This window comes from Melospiza melodia, chromosome 2 (assembly GCF_035770615.1).
Source record: "Melospiza melodia melodia isolate bMelMel2 chromosome 2, bMelMel2.pri, whole genome shotgun sequence".
In the NCBI taxonomy this organism is placed as follows: Eukaryota; Metazoa; Chordata; class Aves; order Passeriformes; family Passerellidae; genus Melospiza; species Melospiza melodia.
Window position 1 is genome coordinate 69,883,965 of NC_086195.1, and position 16,487 is coordinate 69,900,451.

The 16,487-nt window shown below is 37.5% G+C and overlaps 1 protein-coding gene across 22 annotated transcripts in view; it reads left to right on the forward strand.

Annotated features, from left to right (window-relative positions):
- Positions 1 to 16,487, forward strand: part of DLG2 (discs large MAGUK scaffold protein 2) — a 984,895-nt gene that overhangs the window by 695,900 nt on the left and 272,508 nt on the right. For all 22 annotated transcript variants that reach the window (XM_063148780.1, XM_063148803.1, XM_063148779.1 and 19 more), the window contains one exon: positions 12,007 to 12,143. In XM_063148780.1, the coding sequence (XP_063004850.1) occupies positions 12,007 to 12,143 (137 nt within the window). The remainder of the gene's footprint in view (positions 1 to 12,006; positions 12,144 to 16,487) is intronic.

Sequence of the window (16,487 nt, forward strand, 5' to 3'; positions counted from 1 at the left end):
GGGGCATCATCCAAGGTGGGCCATCCACAGCTTCTCTGGGCAAGCTGCATCTCACCACCCTTACAATAAAGAGTTTCTTCTCAATGTCTAGTCCAAATCTACCCTCTTCCAGTTTAAAGCTGTTACCCCCTGGCCTGGCACTAGAGGTCCTGTCCTCATCTTTCTTAGAAAGGCACAAGTGTCTGATTTTACTCATTTTACTCTGTGAGAGTATAGGGTACTTCTCACTGGCAAATAAAACATTTTTGCTTCACTTTGCTTCCTAGAATGCTGCAAGACAGCATCATCAACAAACTGAACTAGGGGACCAAACTGCAGTTTCAGACAGACAAAGAAAATCAAAGCAAAGTGCAGTGACTCATTAATCCATTTTCAGAGTATCGTTGCCTTATTACTTCTGTTCAATAAGCACCCATCTCTTTTCCTCCTCTGTATCATTTATATACCTGTTCAACTTTTAATATCATGGCTCCATAAATTGCCTTGCATAAAAAAGCAAAATTACATGTACATTTGTGCCTTGATTTCGCTCTGTGGTTTTAAGAAGGAAGTAACTGAATGGATGACAGATTGATTGTTTACAGGTTGATTGCAAATAGATAAGAGGCTGCAAGATGAACTTTGATTTCATTTTGTATTTTCAAGCTTCAACATAATTGACAGAGCTTTTCAGTAAAGTATTTCTGCTCAGCTTTGCAACAGGGGTGAGAAGATAAATGTTAGATTTCCCTCATCAGATGGAGGGAGTCTGATATAAACGAGGCTGATGAGTCTGTCCTTGACAGGTATGGTTTTTAAACAGATCCAAAACTGACAGACTGCTCCTTCTATCTCCATTTTTTTGGTAACAAATTATTAAATATTTGTCTCAAAGAGCCATTCAACTTAGCAGAGAACCAGCTATACTCATTTAAAGATATATTACCTAATGTTTTACAAAGTAAATAGCATTTCTCCCTGAATTTGAATAATTTTCTCATGTGTCAAGTCTGTAGGTTTCAAAACTGAATCTATAAGAGAAAAAAAATGGCAGGAAAAGCACAGATTTACGTAGCACGAAGACTTAAAAAATTAATGTTTCATCAAAAAGTAAAAAATACTTTAAGGCAGATCTTGATGTGCTCATCTACAGGAACATGATTTTCATTTGCATTATTAGGAGATTAAATACCTTGTTCTACTGTCAGTAATTACAGTAATTTGTGCAGAAAATGGCATAGGTACTATTTGTTAATGTGGCAAACTGTGATCGACTGTCAGCATGAGTTTGGTTCCTACACCTGAAACAGCTGGTGTGTTTTGTGCATGGAAAGTGAGCCATGTTTCAGGATTTGAACCCCAGTTAATATAGAATGTGAAAACAATAGGAGTCTTCTCATTGCAGTTGCTCCAGGTGTCTGTAACTACCTGTCTCTTGGCGCTGCACAGGAGTCATGCCCTGTTACATTTTCCCTTTGCCCAAACATTATGTGTCCAAATATATGTAGCATCAGGAATTAAATAAGGTCAAGTGAACTTTAGGACCATGAACAGTAGGTGAAAAGAGAAAAAAAAGCTCCAAGACTTTTTTGAATTGTCTGTGGAAGAGAGAGGAGACAGTCAGGGAAAGGGGACTTCTCTTGGTTTTGCACCAGTGAGATCAATGTCTGCCATGCTGATCCCATTTCCAGATACTTGTCTTCAGAATGAAAACCTTAGAGAGCCGGTTGATTATTGGTTACATATTAATGGAAAATGGCATTTTTAACAGAAGAGGCAGCTAAAATAAATGTGGCTATAAGGGCACATTTGGCAATGAGGCTAATTGCCTTAAAAATTTGGGGAAAAAATGGGACAGTAGAGATAATTTGATTTCCCCCTTCCTTCAAGCTGTATTCATTAACTATACTGTAGATTAGACGTTCTCACAATGGACACAAAGGTGGTTAAATGCAACATTCTCAAGCCTTGCGCTTCTCTTGAAAGGGTAGGTTAAAGGTTTCATAGTTGATTCTCATGCCAGAAAAAGAGGTTCATAATACCAGTGTATCTTTAAGAATGAAAAATTGCAGAAATATTGAATTAGCATTATTATTACTGCACTGTTTTCTTCCACTATAGATCTGTCTTAGCTCTCAAGAGCATTGCAAACCTTTGATTGTTAACTTCTCTTTCTCTCTTAAGCTTAGGAGAGCAATTTTATTTTTCCTTTTCCTCCTAGTAGGACTTGTGCTGTAAAGGTGTATTTTTATTGGCTGTTTTTCAGGTGCATTACTAGCATAAAGAGCCATTCCTGTCCTACTCTCTTTAGTTACTTGCTGCTATCCCTGTATCTTTCCTTCTTCCCACATCCTTCAAATTGAGTTTGCAGGGCAGCAGTGATGACCTTGCAGTGCTCTCCACAGGAGTCCCAGATCTATAATGAGGGGCCAGGTACAAAAGTGTGGTGCTAGCAAAGGGGATGTGTGAACCCAACACTATCCTCATCTGCCAGCTCCTACTGCTGCAATCTTTGCAATCTTTGTGGATGATGGTCAATATGCACCTAGTCTGTGATTCAGGTTAATTTGGCTTGGTTTTCATGCCATTTTCAATTTGCCATTTGCTATGACATTTTCATGGCTAAGAAAGAAGGCAGAGAGTACATCAGAGTTGTCTCTTTCAGCATTAGTGAGTTTTTAGGTCAGCATATGACAATTTTAAAAATGCGCTGTGCAACCTTCCACCTGGCTTTTTTGCTGCTTATTAGGACAACTGGCTGCTTAAAATCATGGAATGATTTGAGCTGGAAGGGACCCTAAAAATCATTGCATTCTTTCCTACTTGCCATGGCCAGTGACACCTTCCACCAGACCAGCTTGCTGAAAGCCCCATCCAACCTGGCATTGAACGCTTTCCCAGGATCTTCTTCATCTGTAGTCTTGTATAGCCCAGCTGATTTTTGCCCAAGGGAATGAAAGAGCAGGGGTGAGGATAGGATTAAAAAACCCAGAACAAAAAACCTCTTGCCAAGAAGAAATGGCAATGTAATATAGAATAGGAAGTATGAGAAAAAAATGTGTTGCCTTTAGCAGTCCCTTCATGTCGCATTCAGCCATACAGGTCACTTATGCTGTGTTTAACATTATTCCCTGCAAGATATAAATGATCCTGTCACCAGGCAGCCAGCCACATGATGTCTACCCTGATCAAAAATTCCGGTTTTTAGTGCCTCTGGATCTGAGGATTATTTGTCCTTGTGGGTGCACCGAAAGTATAGAAAAAGCTTCCGGCATGCAAAGGAAGTGACCATTCATTCAGTTCAGTTGGAGGCATATGGAAATGTGAGAAAAAAAAGGCATGTAAAAACTTCAGATATAAGCAGCTAATCCTGTTCCTAAGTGGCAGATCTTGGGTTTTTCTGTTTCAAAACACTAATCTTCACTTTTTAAAAAACCTAATTTGACTGGTCTTAACATGAAATGTTTAGACTTGGTGTATTATGTGTTTATTTCCAAAAGAATCAAACCCCTTGCTATAATTCTTGGAGTGTCAGTATATGTCAAAAATGAAATAATTTTCTTTTTTGCACTTACACTGGTAAAATTTTGACAGTGTAGTTTAATGTGATTTTCAGTGAACTAGAATCCTCATTAATGCTTTGAAAGTCAGATTATTGTCAATAATTAGGAAAATTCCCTGATCTTTTCAAGTTAAATTGTAAAGTATTCTTAAGAATTACTGTTATGCAATTAGGCCATTTCTCCTTGTCTATGCTTTCTAGGAATATTATTCCTAATTAATTTGAATAAATGTAAAATACAGAATAAACACAAGTTCAAATGAGGCTCTATCTGTATTTTCCTAACTTATCCTTCCTTTTCTGCTACATCCCTGGAGAATGTATCTTTAGGGATAAATACATGCAGGCAAAATATAATGGAAAAACATCAAACTGCAAAACAATAGAAAAGAAGGGATTATTTTCATTTGCTTGTTAGATAACTTCTTTACAAATAGCAGTGTAATTTAAGATATGTTTTCAAGGTTTTATGAAAGATTGTAGAAAGATTAGCTTTAGTATTATGGTAATGTAAACCAATGCTCTATATACTATACCTACAGCATGATTGTTTTTAAACATGCACTCGCTGCCTTGGAGCTTTATTAACATTTGCATCATAGTCTCAATTTCCCATCATTTCCTTTCTGGCTGGAAGTGTAAAGGTTTATTTTTAACCCAAGGAAAGGAACGCTGTCTCCTGAGAGCAGATTTCCCTCTTTCTTTCATATTTTGAGCTAATAAATTTGGCTGTAATGTTTGATTTTGATGCCCTAATAATGAAAACATAGTTGGAAAATTGTTGAAGTCTTTTATATTTTCTTATGAGGCTACAGCTGAGTAACTCAGCAAGAAAATCCCTGAAATATCCAGATGATTTTTTTCCATATTCTTGACTCTTTTGTTTCTGACTTTTATGGGTCTGAGATGACATTGATGAACCTTGTGTCCAAAGAGGAGATGGAATACTTTGCACTCCCCGGCCCCCAGCAGAAGAGCAAGCTCACAAAATGGTGGGAAGGGGTTCTCCATGACATCTCAGCAGGAAGCTGTTCTGGAACAGATGTAAGGAAGTGTAGTTTAGCAGCATGGTAGCCAAATTTTAAAAATTACGTATGCTGGAAACCTGCTTAGATATTCTCAATCAAAGGTATGGAAATCAGCCTGCCATCCCTCCATCACCAGACAGCAGCTACCACCACAGTCTCGCCTCTGAGTTTTAGCTGGCTGCCACTTTTCCAAGCCTTCAGTCCTTCAGAGGACTTTGTCATAGTATGAATGTACATATGCAGCAGTGTCTTGAAGCCATTTTAATCTCAGTGAGATCAATATCTCTGTTTTTATCAAGAATCAAGGACACACCTCTGCACATCCTTGCACTAGGCTGTGCAGCAAGTTTGTGTTACTGTAATGTTTTAAATGCCAATGATCTTTGTTCTTTTTATTAAATCAAGAATAGTTAAAATTAAAACTAACTATACTATTGTAGTTTACTTTAAAAATTTGAATTCGCAGAGCTAAAAAATCATGCAGATAAAGGTAAGTTAGATGAAAAATTTTACTGTTTAATTTCTGTTAAAACCTCAACTAAACTCTGTCTTCATACATAAAAATATCAGTGATCATTTAAAAGAAAAGCATTCTGCTTGCCTGCTGTATTATCCCAGCTGCCCTCCAGCCATAGCCTCTTGGTGAGCACACTGGCCACACTCGGTGGGAGTGCTGTGTGTGCTGCTCAGTTTGATCCTCAGCAGAGGCTGTACTGAAATCTGGCATCCCTATTGCCTCAGTAGCATGGAGAGGTGAGGCACTGGGTGCCAGAGTGTAGGGATTAATGAAAATGATAGCTATAAAAATGGCTGTGGGCAGGAACAAAGAAAATGTGTAAAAACAGTTGGGTAAATACCTGAAGGCACAAATATATAATGCCACACAGTGTAAAGGGAACAATAATTTTCACTTTGTGTAAGGTGCTTTTGGACAATATTCTTCTTACCTAGTGGCACTGTACATTATTTTTATTCTATCTGACATCAACTGGGAAATAAACTCAAACATTAGATATTTCTGAAAGAAAATGTCAAAACAATAAGGAAGATGCTTGAAGTTTTTAACCTAAGGCCATTAGAAAGAAACACCAGATAACAACATGCTGTGTTAGATGTGCAGGGGCTTGGGCCTTCTCTGTGGTCTAGGCTATTATCCAATTGTTAGTTACAAAAAGAGCTCTCTGAAGTGATCTCGGAGCAGGGTCTGAAACAAGAATTAACAATGACAATAAAATTAGACAGCTTTTAAATATGTTACGAATATTAGTAAATTTTTTATGAATCATACTGTATTTTAGATTGACTTTTTCATCCACAGAGCAAAATGGAGTCAATAAGTTCTTCTGGCATAAGATGTCACATGCATCAGGCATAAGAATTGCTATAAGAACTCAATCAAATAAATTGATATTTGACTCTACTGCTACAACATGAAGAGGATGAGATAAAGTGACTTCATATACTTGGGATTAATAGTTTCTTAAGAACTGATTCATAGGATGACAAAGAAAGAGCTCTGTAGAGGACGATTGGTCCCTCTTTGTAACATTGTATAATCCTTGTGACACAAACTTTAATTTTTATTTTGTGATGTATTTTATTTTTGTATGCACCAAATAAAAAAGGACTCTTCTGTCAATAATGAACAATAGCCATAACTCACAGCTATAACAAGCATATTAATTATCCACAGTTGTGGGATGTTATTGTAAATATGTGCTATATGTGTCCTCCAGGAAAGCTGAAACTGGCAACAGGAGGCTTGAGCAAAGGGCATGGGGAGACATTCCCTAGTACTCCTTTGTTTATAATTAATATTTTTAGAGTTTGTTTACTCATATAAACTGGACATAACAGTGGTACCTGTCAAAACAAGTCAATCATTATATCAGTCAAAGCATTTTATATTACCCATGTTCCTTTCCTCCCTGAAAGCGGAATTTGATTAATTAGAAACCTGGATTGGGCATTATTGTTCCAGGTTTGACGACTTTAACAAGCAACATCTTTCGTAGCTGTGTTTTGGAAGTGGCTGGCCCTTGGAAAGGCAGGAGCTGCCCCAGCTTGGGCTCCTCATTGCCATGTCCAGTTATTTGCAGGAGCATGGATGGTGTGTCATATGCCACGGAGCAGGCAGGCTTGCAGTGTCAGGGAAGGGCCTCGGTGGGGCAGCTTGTTGGGGGTCCTTTCTGGTGGTGCTTTCTGTTTTGCTGCATGAAACAGTTTCTTAAAATCTGAATGCGCACAGTGCTCTGGAGCAAATCAGTTTTTTCACATCTACAGAAAATAAATGTGGCAAAAAGCAGTGAGAGAAAGTGTAGGGAGGGGTAGTGACATTTATTCATGAAATCTCTAAATAAGTTAACCATTTATGATTTTCCTTTCAGGTATTTCATTCACATCCCCCAGGGTGCATGTGCTATGGTGGTCTGGTTCACTTGTGTGTGACACAAAGAACATGGGACATCAAACCCTTATCACATCTCTTGGCATTTTCTTGATTGGCAACCATGAAATGACAGATTTTTGGATAAATTATTTATACCCTCTAGGAGTCTACTGTTATTATGGGTGGTCCTTTATATTGAACGCTCCTTTCTTCAGTCTCTAAGCCACAAGGTGGCTGCTCATCTGCTGATTTTTTTTCATTTAGTAAACACATCTTTTTATTGATGTAATCTCCTTCCCTGTTAGGCTTACAGGCAAGAGAACGGCAGATGTCACATGCTGCAGTCTTGCTGCCAACATCCCACTGTCATGGTACAGGGTCTTCTGCTGGCAAGACACCTGTTCAAAGGTCTTACAGAGTCCAGACATTCTGTCCAGGCTTGACAGAAATTACTCATTTTGATTTTTATTGCTTGCATGCTCTGTACTGTCAGTACATCTGATTTCTCTAACCATTGGTCATTCTTCTAGTATTTAGATTCCTATTCCCATTCATATTTCATTTGTTGATATGGTAATATTTCTGTTGAAAGTCCTATGCCTGTTGTGGTTTCACTAAGTCTATGCTCACAGGTCAGTTATGAGTTAAGGTGTACTGTGGTAGTGCTAGGAATTAGGAATTACCTGTTTTATGTCTCTAAAGCACACTGGTTAACTATCTGAAAATCAAGCACTTCTTAACTATATTTTAGAGTTATGTCTTAAATGCTGCTATCTTTGGATTCCCTTTATTGGGAGCTGTGAAACTCATGTTGGATTTCTGTTTTAAAATCCTCGCTCTGTTTGCTGATTAAAAATAGGCTTGGTTCTCTGTGTAGGATAGTAAGCAAAATGCAACATCCATTTTTGACATTCTGACTGAGTTTCTTTAACTTCACTTCTCATTAGAAAGCTGACATTACATAGCTGGAGTTCATCTTTTAGGCTCCCTCTCTGGTTACTGCAAAGTGGTATACCTGCAGTGTAATTAACCCACTGTGTCTTTAACAGAGGTTTCATTACTTTTAAGTATTATTATTATTTATTTTTATTAGTCCAACTTGCTGAGCTAACTATATGCGGAGTGTCCAAGCCTACTTTCACTAGAAAAATAGAACATTTTGTTTTACTTACATTGTTATATGTTTAAAACATGTATCTGGTAAGGCAAATAATGCAAAATAGATGTAAATAGCCAAATATTTTAACATTTCTTGCTAGTAATCCCAGGAAAAGATATTACTAAATATCTTCAACTTATTAATAGCAGCATGTTTTTTCTGCAGTTTCCAGTTTTGGTGGAATAGCTTTTTTCCCTGTCCTTTTTCCTCTTTCTGATACCAGAAACGTCTGCTATTTCATGGGATTATTAGACATTGTTTTTCATAGGATCAATGATCAGCATTTGTGGAACCCAAGGGCAGATGAATTTTACAAACACAAGTCCAGTGGAAATGGAAGGAAATGAGGTTTGACTCAACTTTCCTAGTTTACACATTGAGCCAATCTTATAAGGGCCTATCCTCTTCAGTGATTTTGAACAAAGCTGTTTGACTTGGACGTGCACCACTATTAAATCCAGTTCTCACTTTTTTCCATCCTGAAGTAGTCTCTTCTTCACTGAACCACAGAAACATGGAATGGTTTGAGTTGGAAAGGATCTTTAAGTTCCAAACCTGTTACTCATTAGCATTAGATCAGGTTTCTCAAAGCCCCATTCAACCTGGCTTTGAACATCTCCAGGGGTGGGGCATCCACAGCTTTTCAGAGCAGCCTGTGCCAGTGCCTCACCACCATCATCATAAAACATTTCTTCCTCAACTTCATTCTGAATTTATCCTCCATCTAATTCCTGTTGTGAGGAATTTGAGCACTCTCTCCAAAATCAGCTGTTTCTGTGAAGCAGATTGCACATCAGCCAAAGAGGAAGTGATCAACTCCTGATCTGTGTTCTGATAGAAATGTTTTCATAACCAAAGGAATCAACAACAAAAAGGTTCTGCAATCAAATATGCTGCTTTATGAAAAATACCATTTAGAAAACATACCTTGTTCCCTTGTTTGAATGATTCTATGCTTTTAAAACAGAGTAAGAATCTGATGTAACACTAACCTGGTGTAGTGAGTGATCAGAGATGCACACTAGGATTGAGCAAATCTTACTGAAGTGTTCAAACAGAAACCTTCGGTCTAAATGAACTCAGATTGTGAGCTTTCATAGCACTGATCTTCCCACTCACCTCTTCCCACATCCAGACCCCAGCCTTTCAGAAACCAAAAGCATGATTCACCTCATCTCTTTCAGATGTCTTGTTGAGCTGAGATGAATCATACTTTAAAAGCTCTTAATGAATTTTCATTTATCGTACAGGTAGTATAAATGATAAACATAGTCGTCTGATGTCATTCGGCCATGTGAATCCTACCCAAAAGGTTTTGTGTAGTATACTTTCCATGTGCCCTAGCAATTAGCAGAAGTAATTTAAATAAAATTAAATGGGGCATTGTTCCATTCCCTGTTCCTTCTAAGAAGAAATCTTTTAAAGAAGGCAAGTATGATTAAGCAATGAAATTAAATCATTATTGATTGACATGGAAAATTTTTCTCTTCCTCAGTTTTCTTTCCTACCCACTCTCCTTTTGCTCCCTGCAGTATTACCCCATCTTGTTCTGCTCTTCTAAACCTTTCTGTAATCACTGTTGATTATTTGGGTGCCCAAAGTCAGACCTTGCTTACAAGTGGAATGTAGCCCCTGCATTGTATCACATCTAAATTTTATGTAGACTGTAGTAGAAAAAGTTACTCCTTCCATTATTTTAAGCTTCACTTTTGTGATTTTTTTTTTTTCACTTTTTGGGAGCAGATTGTGTTGGTGCTTTTTTTTTTACAGTTTCATACATCCATTGTGCTACAGCCATGCAAACAGCCAAGCCCCCACTGAGCCAAGCCCCCACTGAGCACTGCAGAAAGTGCAGGTGATTATCTTGGATAATACTTGCTGCTGTTGCAGCAGGACCAGGCTGAATTAGAACCTACTTTCAGCACACCCAGCTGTGTGTGCAGAAATGGCCTTGCCCTTTACAGGGGTACAGTGTCAATAAAGGGGAGAGGAGGAGATGGAAGTGCTCCCCAACCTGTTCTTCCCATGGTCATGCCCTAGGTGAGGAGTGGGGCTGAAGAGAGCCCTCTGGCTGAGATCTAGCCCACTCATTTGCTCCCACCAGCATTCTGGAATATTCTCATATCTTTACTGGTAGAAGCCTATACAGATGGGGTTTAGATCACATTGATTATAATTATGTCACCAAGAAATATTATTCAATCATTGTTCCTTGTCTACAACTAGTGTTAAAAAAATCCATTCTTAATGTTTTATTAGAATATCTTTTCTCTTCTTTGTTAGCAGTCCCAGGAAAAATCCTGCCCTGCTGAAAAATCCTAATCTTTTTATCCATGTACTGACAGTAGCACATAAATAAGAGTGATTGTCAGCTTTAGCTGGAAATTCAATAAAGCTTTCTTTTAATTACCCTATACTTCTGAATTAACTTCGTGTGTATTGTTAATAGTCAAGTAATTAAGTACTGTTTCAATTGGAGATATAAATTCAAAGGTTTCTTTTTGTAATTTACTGGTGTGGCACATTCCATTAAGTAGTCCATTATGGTACCTGACCTCACATCTTTTTGAAGCTAAAATAATTATCAAATGAAAATAATGTGGTAAAAAAAAAAAAGAAAATATTTAATTCACACTCCTTATCTTTGTACTCATACTAAGTACAAAGCTGCTAAAAATGTTGTGTACATTAAATACACACTGTCCCCTAAGTTTTATTGCCCAATCAGTGTTCCTTTTGAGTTTGTGATGAAATGCCAGATTTCAGTAACTCAATTTTTAATACTGCATTTTATTGCTCAGGCTACAGCAATTATCAACATGTTTCTTTTAGGAATGAGTGAACAGCATAGATTTCATAGATAAAACCAGTGATTACTCTCTAAATAGATATAACTGTTTTTCTGTACAGCTACAAGAGAAATCCCTAGCTGGAGCAATAATCTAAGCAGAGTATTGTCAGAAACAGCTTCTCTGTTCAGATGGAAGTTCCCATTAACTACATAATCTCTGAAAAATTAGCTGTATGAAGTTAATTTTTATGGAAATCAAGCACAGTAATTTCTGTCTTTTCTTTGGCTGAGAGGTAAAAATGTTCTGAAAAATTAAAGTAATGGTTTGCTTGTATGTGCAATGTGTCAGAGGGTAAGAAATATAGGAAAAGGAGAAAAGGTCTTTTTTTCTTCCCCCAACATCCATTTATTTTGCCTTCCTTTAATCATATCAGCATGTATCATTGACATTGTTACAAAGTTTGGGTCTTTGAGTCTTTGTCTAGGAATTTCATAGATCACTGAATAGAAGTTAGATATTTACAAAGGACTGTTGCTTTCTTTATGTGTCCATAGCCACAGATTTGTGCCCTAAGGAAAAAACCCACACTTTAAATCAAACATCTACACCTTTTCTCTTTTATTTTCACTGACCCTTCACTGTGGTACTACACGAACTTGCAAAACCTGTGCTAGACATTTCCAAGTATTTTTCAAATTGTGTGGACAATCAGAACACCTTTCATTTTGTTCTGATAAATGGTGATGTATTTTATAGCGATATTTAACAAAATAAACTCCAAGTTCAGTGTTTTAATGCTGATCATGGAAAGCTGAGCCATAACTTCTTGATGTAGGCTGCACTGGACCCCAAGGATGAGGGTGTATAGAATCACCACTGGTTCAATTGTTTTTGTCTCTGCCTTTCTGTAATTGTAAATGGCAAAGAATTTCCTTGCTTTAGTTCTGTCCCTGACCTTGCAGGGAAAGTGAAAGAGTATGTTATTTGTATTTCTGAAAAAAAAATACTCAAAGTTTACATTGTATATGTTAGTCCTCCACTTCTCTTTAGTGTTTGATGTGGTATTGCTAATGTTTTGTTTGCAATGTCTTTTCCAGGTCTAGGATTCAGTATTGCAGGAGGGGTGGGAAACCAACACATCCCTGGGGACAACAGCATTTATGTCACTAAGATTATTGATGGGGGAGCTGCACAAAAAGATGGGAGATTGCAGGTTGGAGATAGACTTCTTATGGTAAGTATGAGAAATTTTAATTCCATTTATTTAGCTGAAAATTGTTTCATATAAGGACTTTTATTCACCATACATCTTTCTGGAGGTAACCAAAATGACTGCTATAATAATTGTATTTCCATCATCTTCATTTTCCCCATTTTTAAAATATTTTTCTAATATTGAAGTAAAAACCCTATTCCTCTGGAAAGCTAACATTTTATGAAGGCAGTGTATTATATTACTTTGACAAACCTTTTACAGAGAAGAGAATAAATGTCTTATGCACGTAAGGAACAAGTCAAAATGGACCATAAAACTTAAAAGATTTTAGACAAAGTGTTTGTTAAGGTAGTACTGATTCTACTGCTTATTGACTCCCATGTAGCAACTGTCAGGGGGCTACTATTTACATTTCAGTACTTGTAAGAATGCTTTACTTATGTGTTCCATATAGATGTTAAAAAACATCCCAAACATTTTCCAAAATTTCCCTGGTGCTGGTTCACTGTTTCTTATCAATAATGATTTCCCACTCACAGAGTTTGTTTAATTCAAGACTAGGGGGAAATCCTGACCCTGGTGAATCAGCACAAGTTAATCTATGTCAAGTTGTACTCATGTCAGTGTATTTGCATAGATCTCAGCAGGTAGAGAAATATTTTTTTAATAAGTGCAATGAAAAAAAAAGAACAAACTAGTACTGCATTAGCCCTGTTCTGTGATGTGATATTTAAGCAGTCGACCTTTTTTGCTGCCTGTGAAGCTGGGCCTAATTGAGGTTTTCTTTATTTGGCCAGAGACATTATGTTCCAGTCACATATGAAGATGGGCATTAATTTTATGACAGAGTACTAAACAGAACTGGAAAGGCACTTGGTTGCTGGGTTGGTGACTCTTTATCTTTTTTACTTAACCCAAATGGGTAGATAAAACAGTTTAAGGATCAGCCTGTGCTAGCAAAATCAGAGCAAAATGAAACTAGAACTCAAAATTTCTTTGGCATTTTGTCTTTGCATAATCTCAGCATAGTGAAATTCAAGTCACTATTGGATGATGAAGTTTTGGCTTATTTTGGTGCAGAAATGTGTATTTTTATTTGCCAAATTTACACTTTCGTTATTTTGCAACTTGTTGCAAATCTGCTTCTGTTCAGCTGTTTTTGTTGCTTTTTACACTGATGAGAATTCCTTGCAGTTTTTGTGTTATCTGCAATTTTTTGTTACTTTACTCTTAATTTTTTTCCAATTCACATGAGGTAATAAATATATAAAGGGAAATCAAATAGATGCAAACCCCCCACATTCACCCTCTCCAATGTAATTTCATAAGAATTAATTTAAATAGAAATATTTTCCATACCACTGTGCATTAATTCATTCTTCTCAGATTTTTACAGGAGTAGTTTATTAAGCATCTCAGCCTTCAAACTGTGATTCACTGCAGTCAGATATAGATGTTTCTACATTGTGACAATTGTGACAATTTTATACTTCTGAAAATGAACAGAGGTCGTTTGCATTACATTTGATGTCTTTGTTCTTCTTTCCTTTCAGTCTGGACTGTTTTTCTTTACTAAAGTGATGTCTCCTTTTATCACTGCATGTAAAATGAGCAAAAAAAAAATCATTCCAAGTATTGCTCTCCTCTAGATATGTACTTTCAGACCAAGCTTTTAACTGCTGCACAAGAAAATACTCTGTGTACTGTAATCATTACATATTCAGAGATTCGTTTACAAGATCAAAACTGTTTCTAAAATTCATGCAGATTGCAGCCATGTTTCTTGGTTCTCTCCAACTAGACAACCTGATTTGTTTTTAACTTCTGTACCTTCAGTATTTTTTTATCATAATTTGTGGATTATCTGTCAGTTCATGGCATTAACTTCATGTTCCTTTACGAATAGTCAGTGAAAAAATTAATTACTTTCTTTTGGCAGTGTTTCAACAGAGTATTACCCTTGTCATCTATATGGTCCTACTTCTGCTTCACTGATTTCTTGATTATTTCTTCGAGCAGTTCCTCTTTTTTTATTTTTTCCTTCTCAGTAACACATCCTTTCTTGATCTTTGGTTTTTTCCATCATTTTCTACAGAATTTAAAAGAATTTGTCATCCTTCTGGAATTCTCAGCAGCTGCTGGGGAGCTTTTTTAATTTTCGTATCTGTGTTGTGATAATTTTGTGTGAAATGCTTTCAGATCCCGAAGAAAGTGCAAATCAAATTAATATAAGTTTAAGAGGTGATGAAAGTGTAGAAGCAAAATAAAAACAAGTATTGAAATGTAAGACAAGAATTGGGCCACCTGAGCATTCTGCAGCTTGATGACCTTACTGTTATTAAATGCAGATTGCATATAGTATGTTAAGATTTCTGAAGATGTATTATGTAAATAATACCTTGTGATTATTGTGAAATCTGTGCAAGGGCATGTTACACAGTTATGTTTTTGTGGCATTTAAGATCTACTAACCTCAGCACTTGCACGGGACAATGCTCCATTGCACATTAATCCTGAGGTACCTGTTTGTAAAAGTACTGGTGAAAGCATGAGTGTTTAAACCAAAAACTGAATGGTTTTTATAGGTATATATGAAAGGAAAAACCTGGAGCTCTCCTCTGAATACTTACAGCTAGGAGAAAAATACTCCCCCGCTGTGTTCAGGTGGTAAGGCCTCCTTCTGCTGGTGGTAATGCCAGCAGCGAGAATCCCACTGCAGTGGGTGTCTCAGCCTCTGTCCGCAGTGGAAAGGAGAAAAAGTAAAGCATGTACAGAGCATCACAGACCACCACGGTAATTCAGGGCCAGCTATAGGGCCAGACAAGGTTGCTCAGGGATTTATCCAGGTGCATCTCAAAAATCTCCAAGGATAGAGATTGCAGAGCCTTTCTGGGAAACTTGTTCCACAGCTCAGCTGTCCTCCCAAGGAAAAGACTTCTCCTGATAACCTGTTTGACCCTCTCTTGTTTCAACATCTGCCTGCTGTCACTCATCCTGTTACCACACGTGACTCTGAAAAGCTTAGCTTTGCCTTGATGATCTTCCTGTAAGCACTGGGGGTCTGTTAAAAGCTGCCTTCAGAGGAGCCCCTTCTCCAGGCCGAAAGTGCCAAGATCCCTCCTTTTCTCCTCAGCAGGTCAGTGCTCCATCCCCAGCCATCCCAGCAGCATAGCTCTCAACTTGCCTCCTTCTGTTATCTTTCCTGTAGTGCAGGAACCAGAACTCAGCAGAGTTTCCAGGTTCAGGCTAATGAGTGTGAGCTATTGGGGAATAATCCTTTGCTCATTCTCCAGCCTCTGCTCCTGCTCATCCAGCCCAGGATGCTGTTGACCTCTTTGCTGCCGAGACACACAGCTCATGCCTAGCTTGCCATCCATCAGGAGCCCCAAGCACTTTTCCATAGAGATGCTGCCAGGCTGTCAGTGCCCAGCCTGTGCTATTGATGGGAGTTAGCCTGTGCCAGGGGCAGGATTTACTGTTTCTTCCTGCTGAACATCATAAAGTCTTCTTCAGGTCCTCGTTCCAATCTTTGGCAGCCCTGCCTTTGAGTATCTCACAGTGAAATGAAGTGTCACCTCCAAACATGATGCATGTCTCACCTCTTCAAGGTCACTGCTAATGATGATCAAGAAAAGCTGAAAAATGTTTTCAGCTATTTCAGCTCAGATAATAATTACTTTTTTTATCTCATACCATCATCTTACTTTGGACAAGTTTTTATCTACAGAATGAGTAAATGACAAATCAGTATAAATGGTAAATGGTAAAAATGGTACTTTTTTACTACTACATAACACCACTAATAGCAAGGCATTTTTCAGGGAAAATGCTAAAAACATTAGGGTTTAAAGGAAACTGTATGTTATTATTAATCTTTTATAACTGGAAGCTTTTCTAAAATACATCTCATATGCCAAAATACCCTTGCAAGTTTGGGCTGTATCCTGTTGCTTCTTGCCCCGTATAGTCACAGGGATCAGCGATTGTATATAACAAGAGGTCTAATTTGATTCTGTTTTCTGAATGGAAACAGGAGGAAGAAACAGGAGTCACATTCCTTTTCATAAATGTATGCTTCCTTTCTGAAAAAAGGAAGCATATTTTCTGGTTATTTTCTGGTAATTTCATAGGACTGTGGTGGGGTTGTGACTGTTCCATTGTTGATGTGTTCCTTATAAGGTCCCCTACCAGTACCTGTTTCTTTCAGATTGTGTATGAATGCAGGATTACATTTGTATTAAAGTGCATAAAATCAGAGCATGTAATTCAAGATGCATATAAATTAGCATTTGGTTCTGATCAGAGGTGGTTTTTTAAATTATTTTGGCTGTCTTTGTGGGATTGTCTTTTAGAAAACAGCCC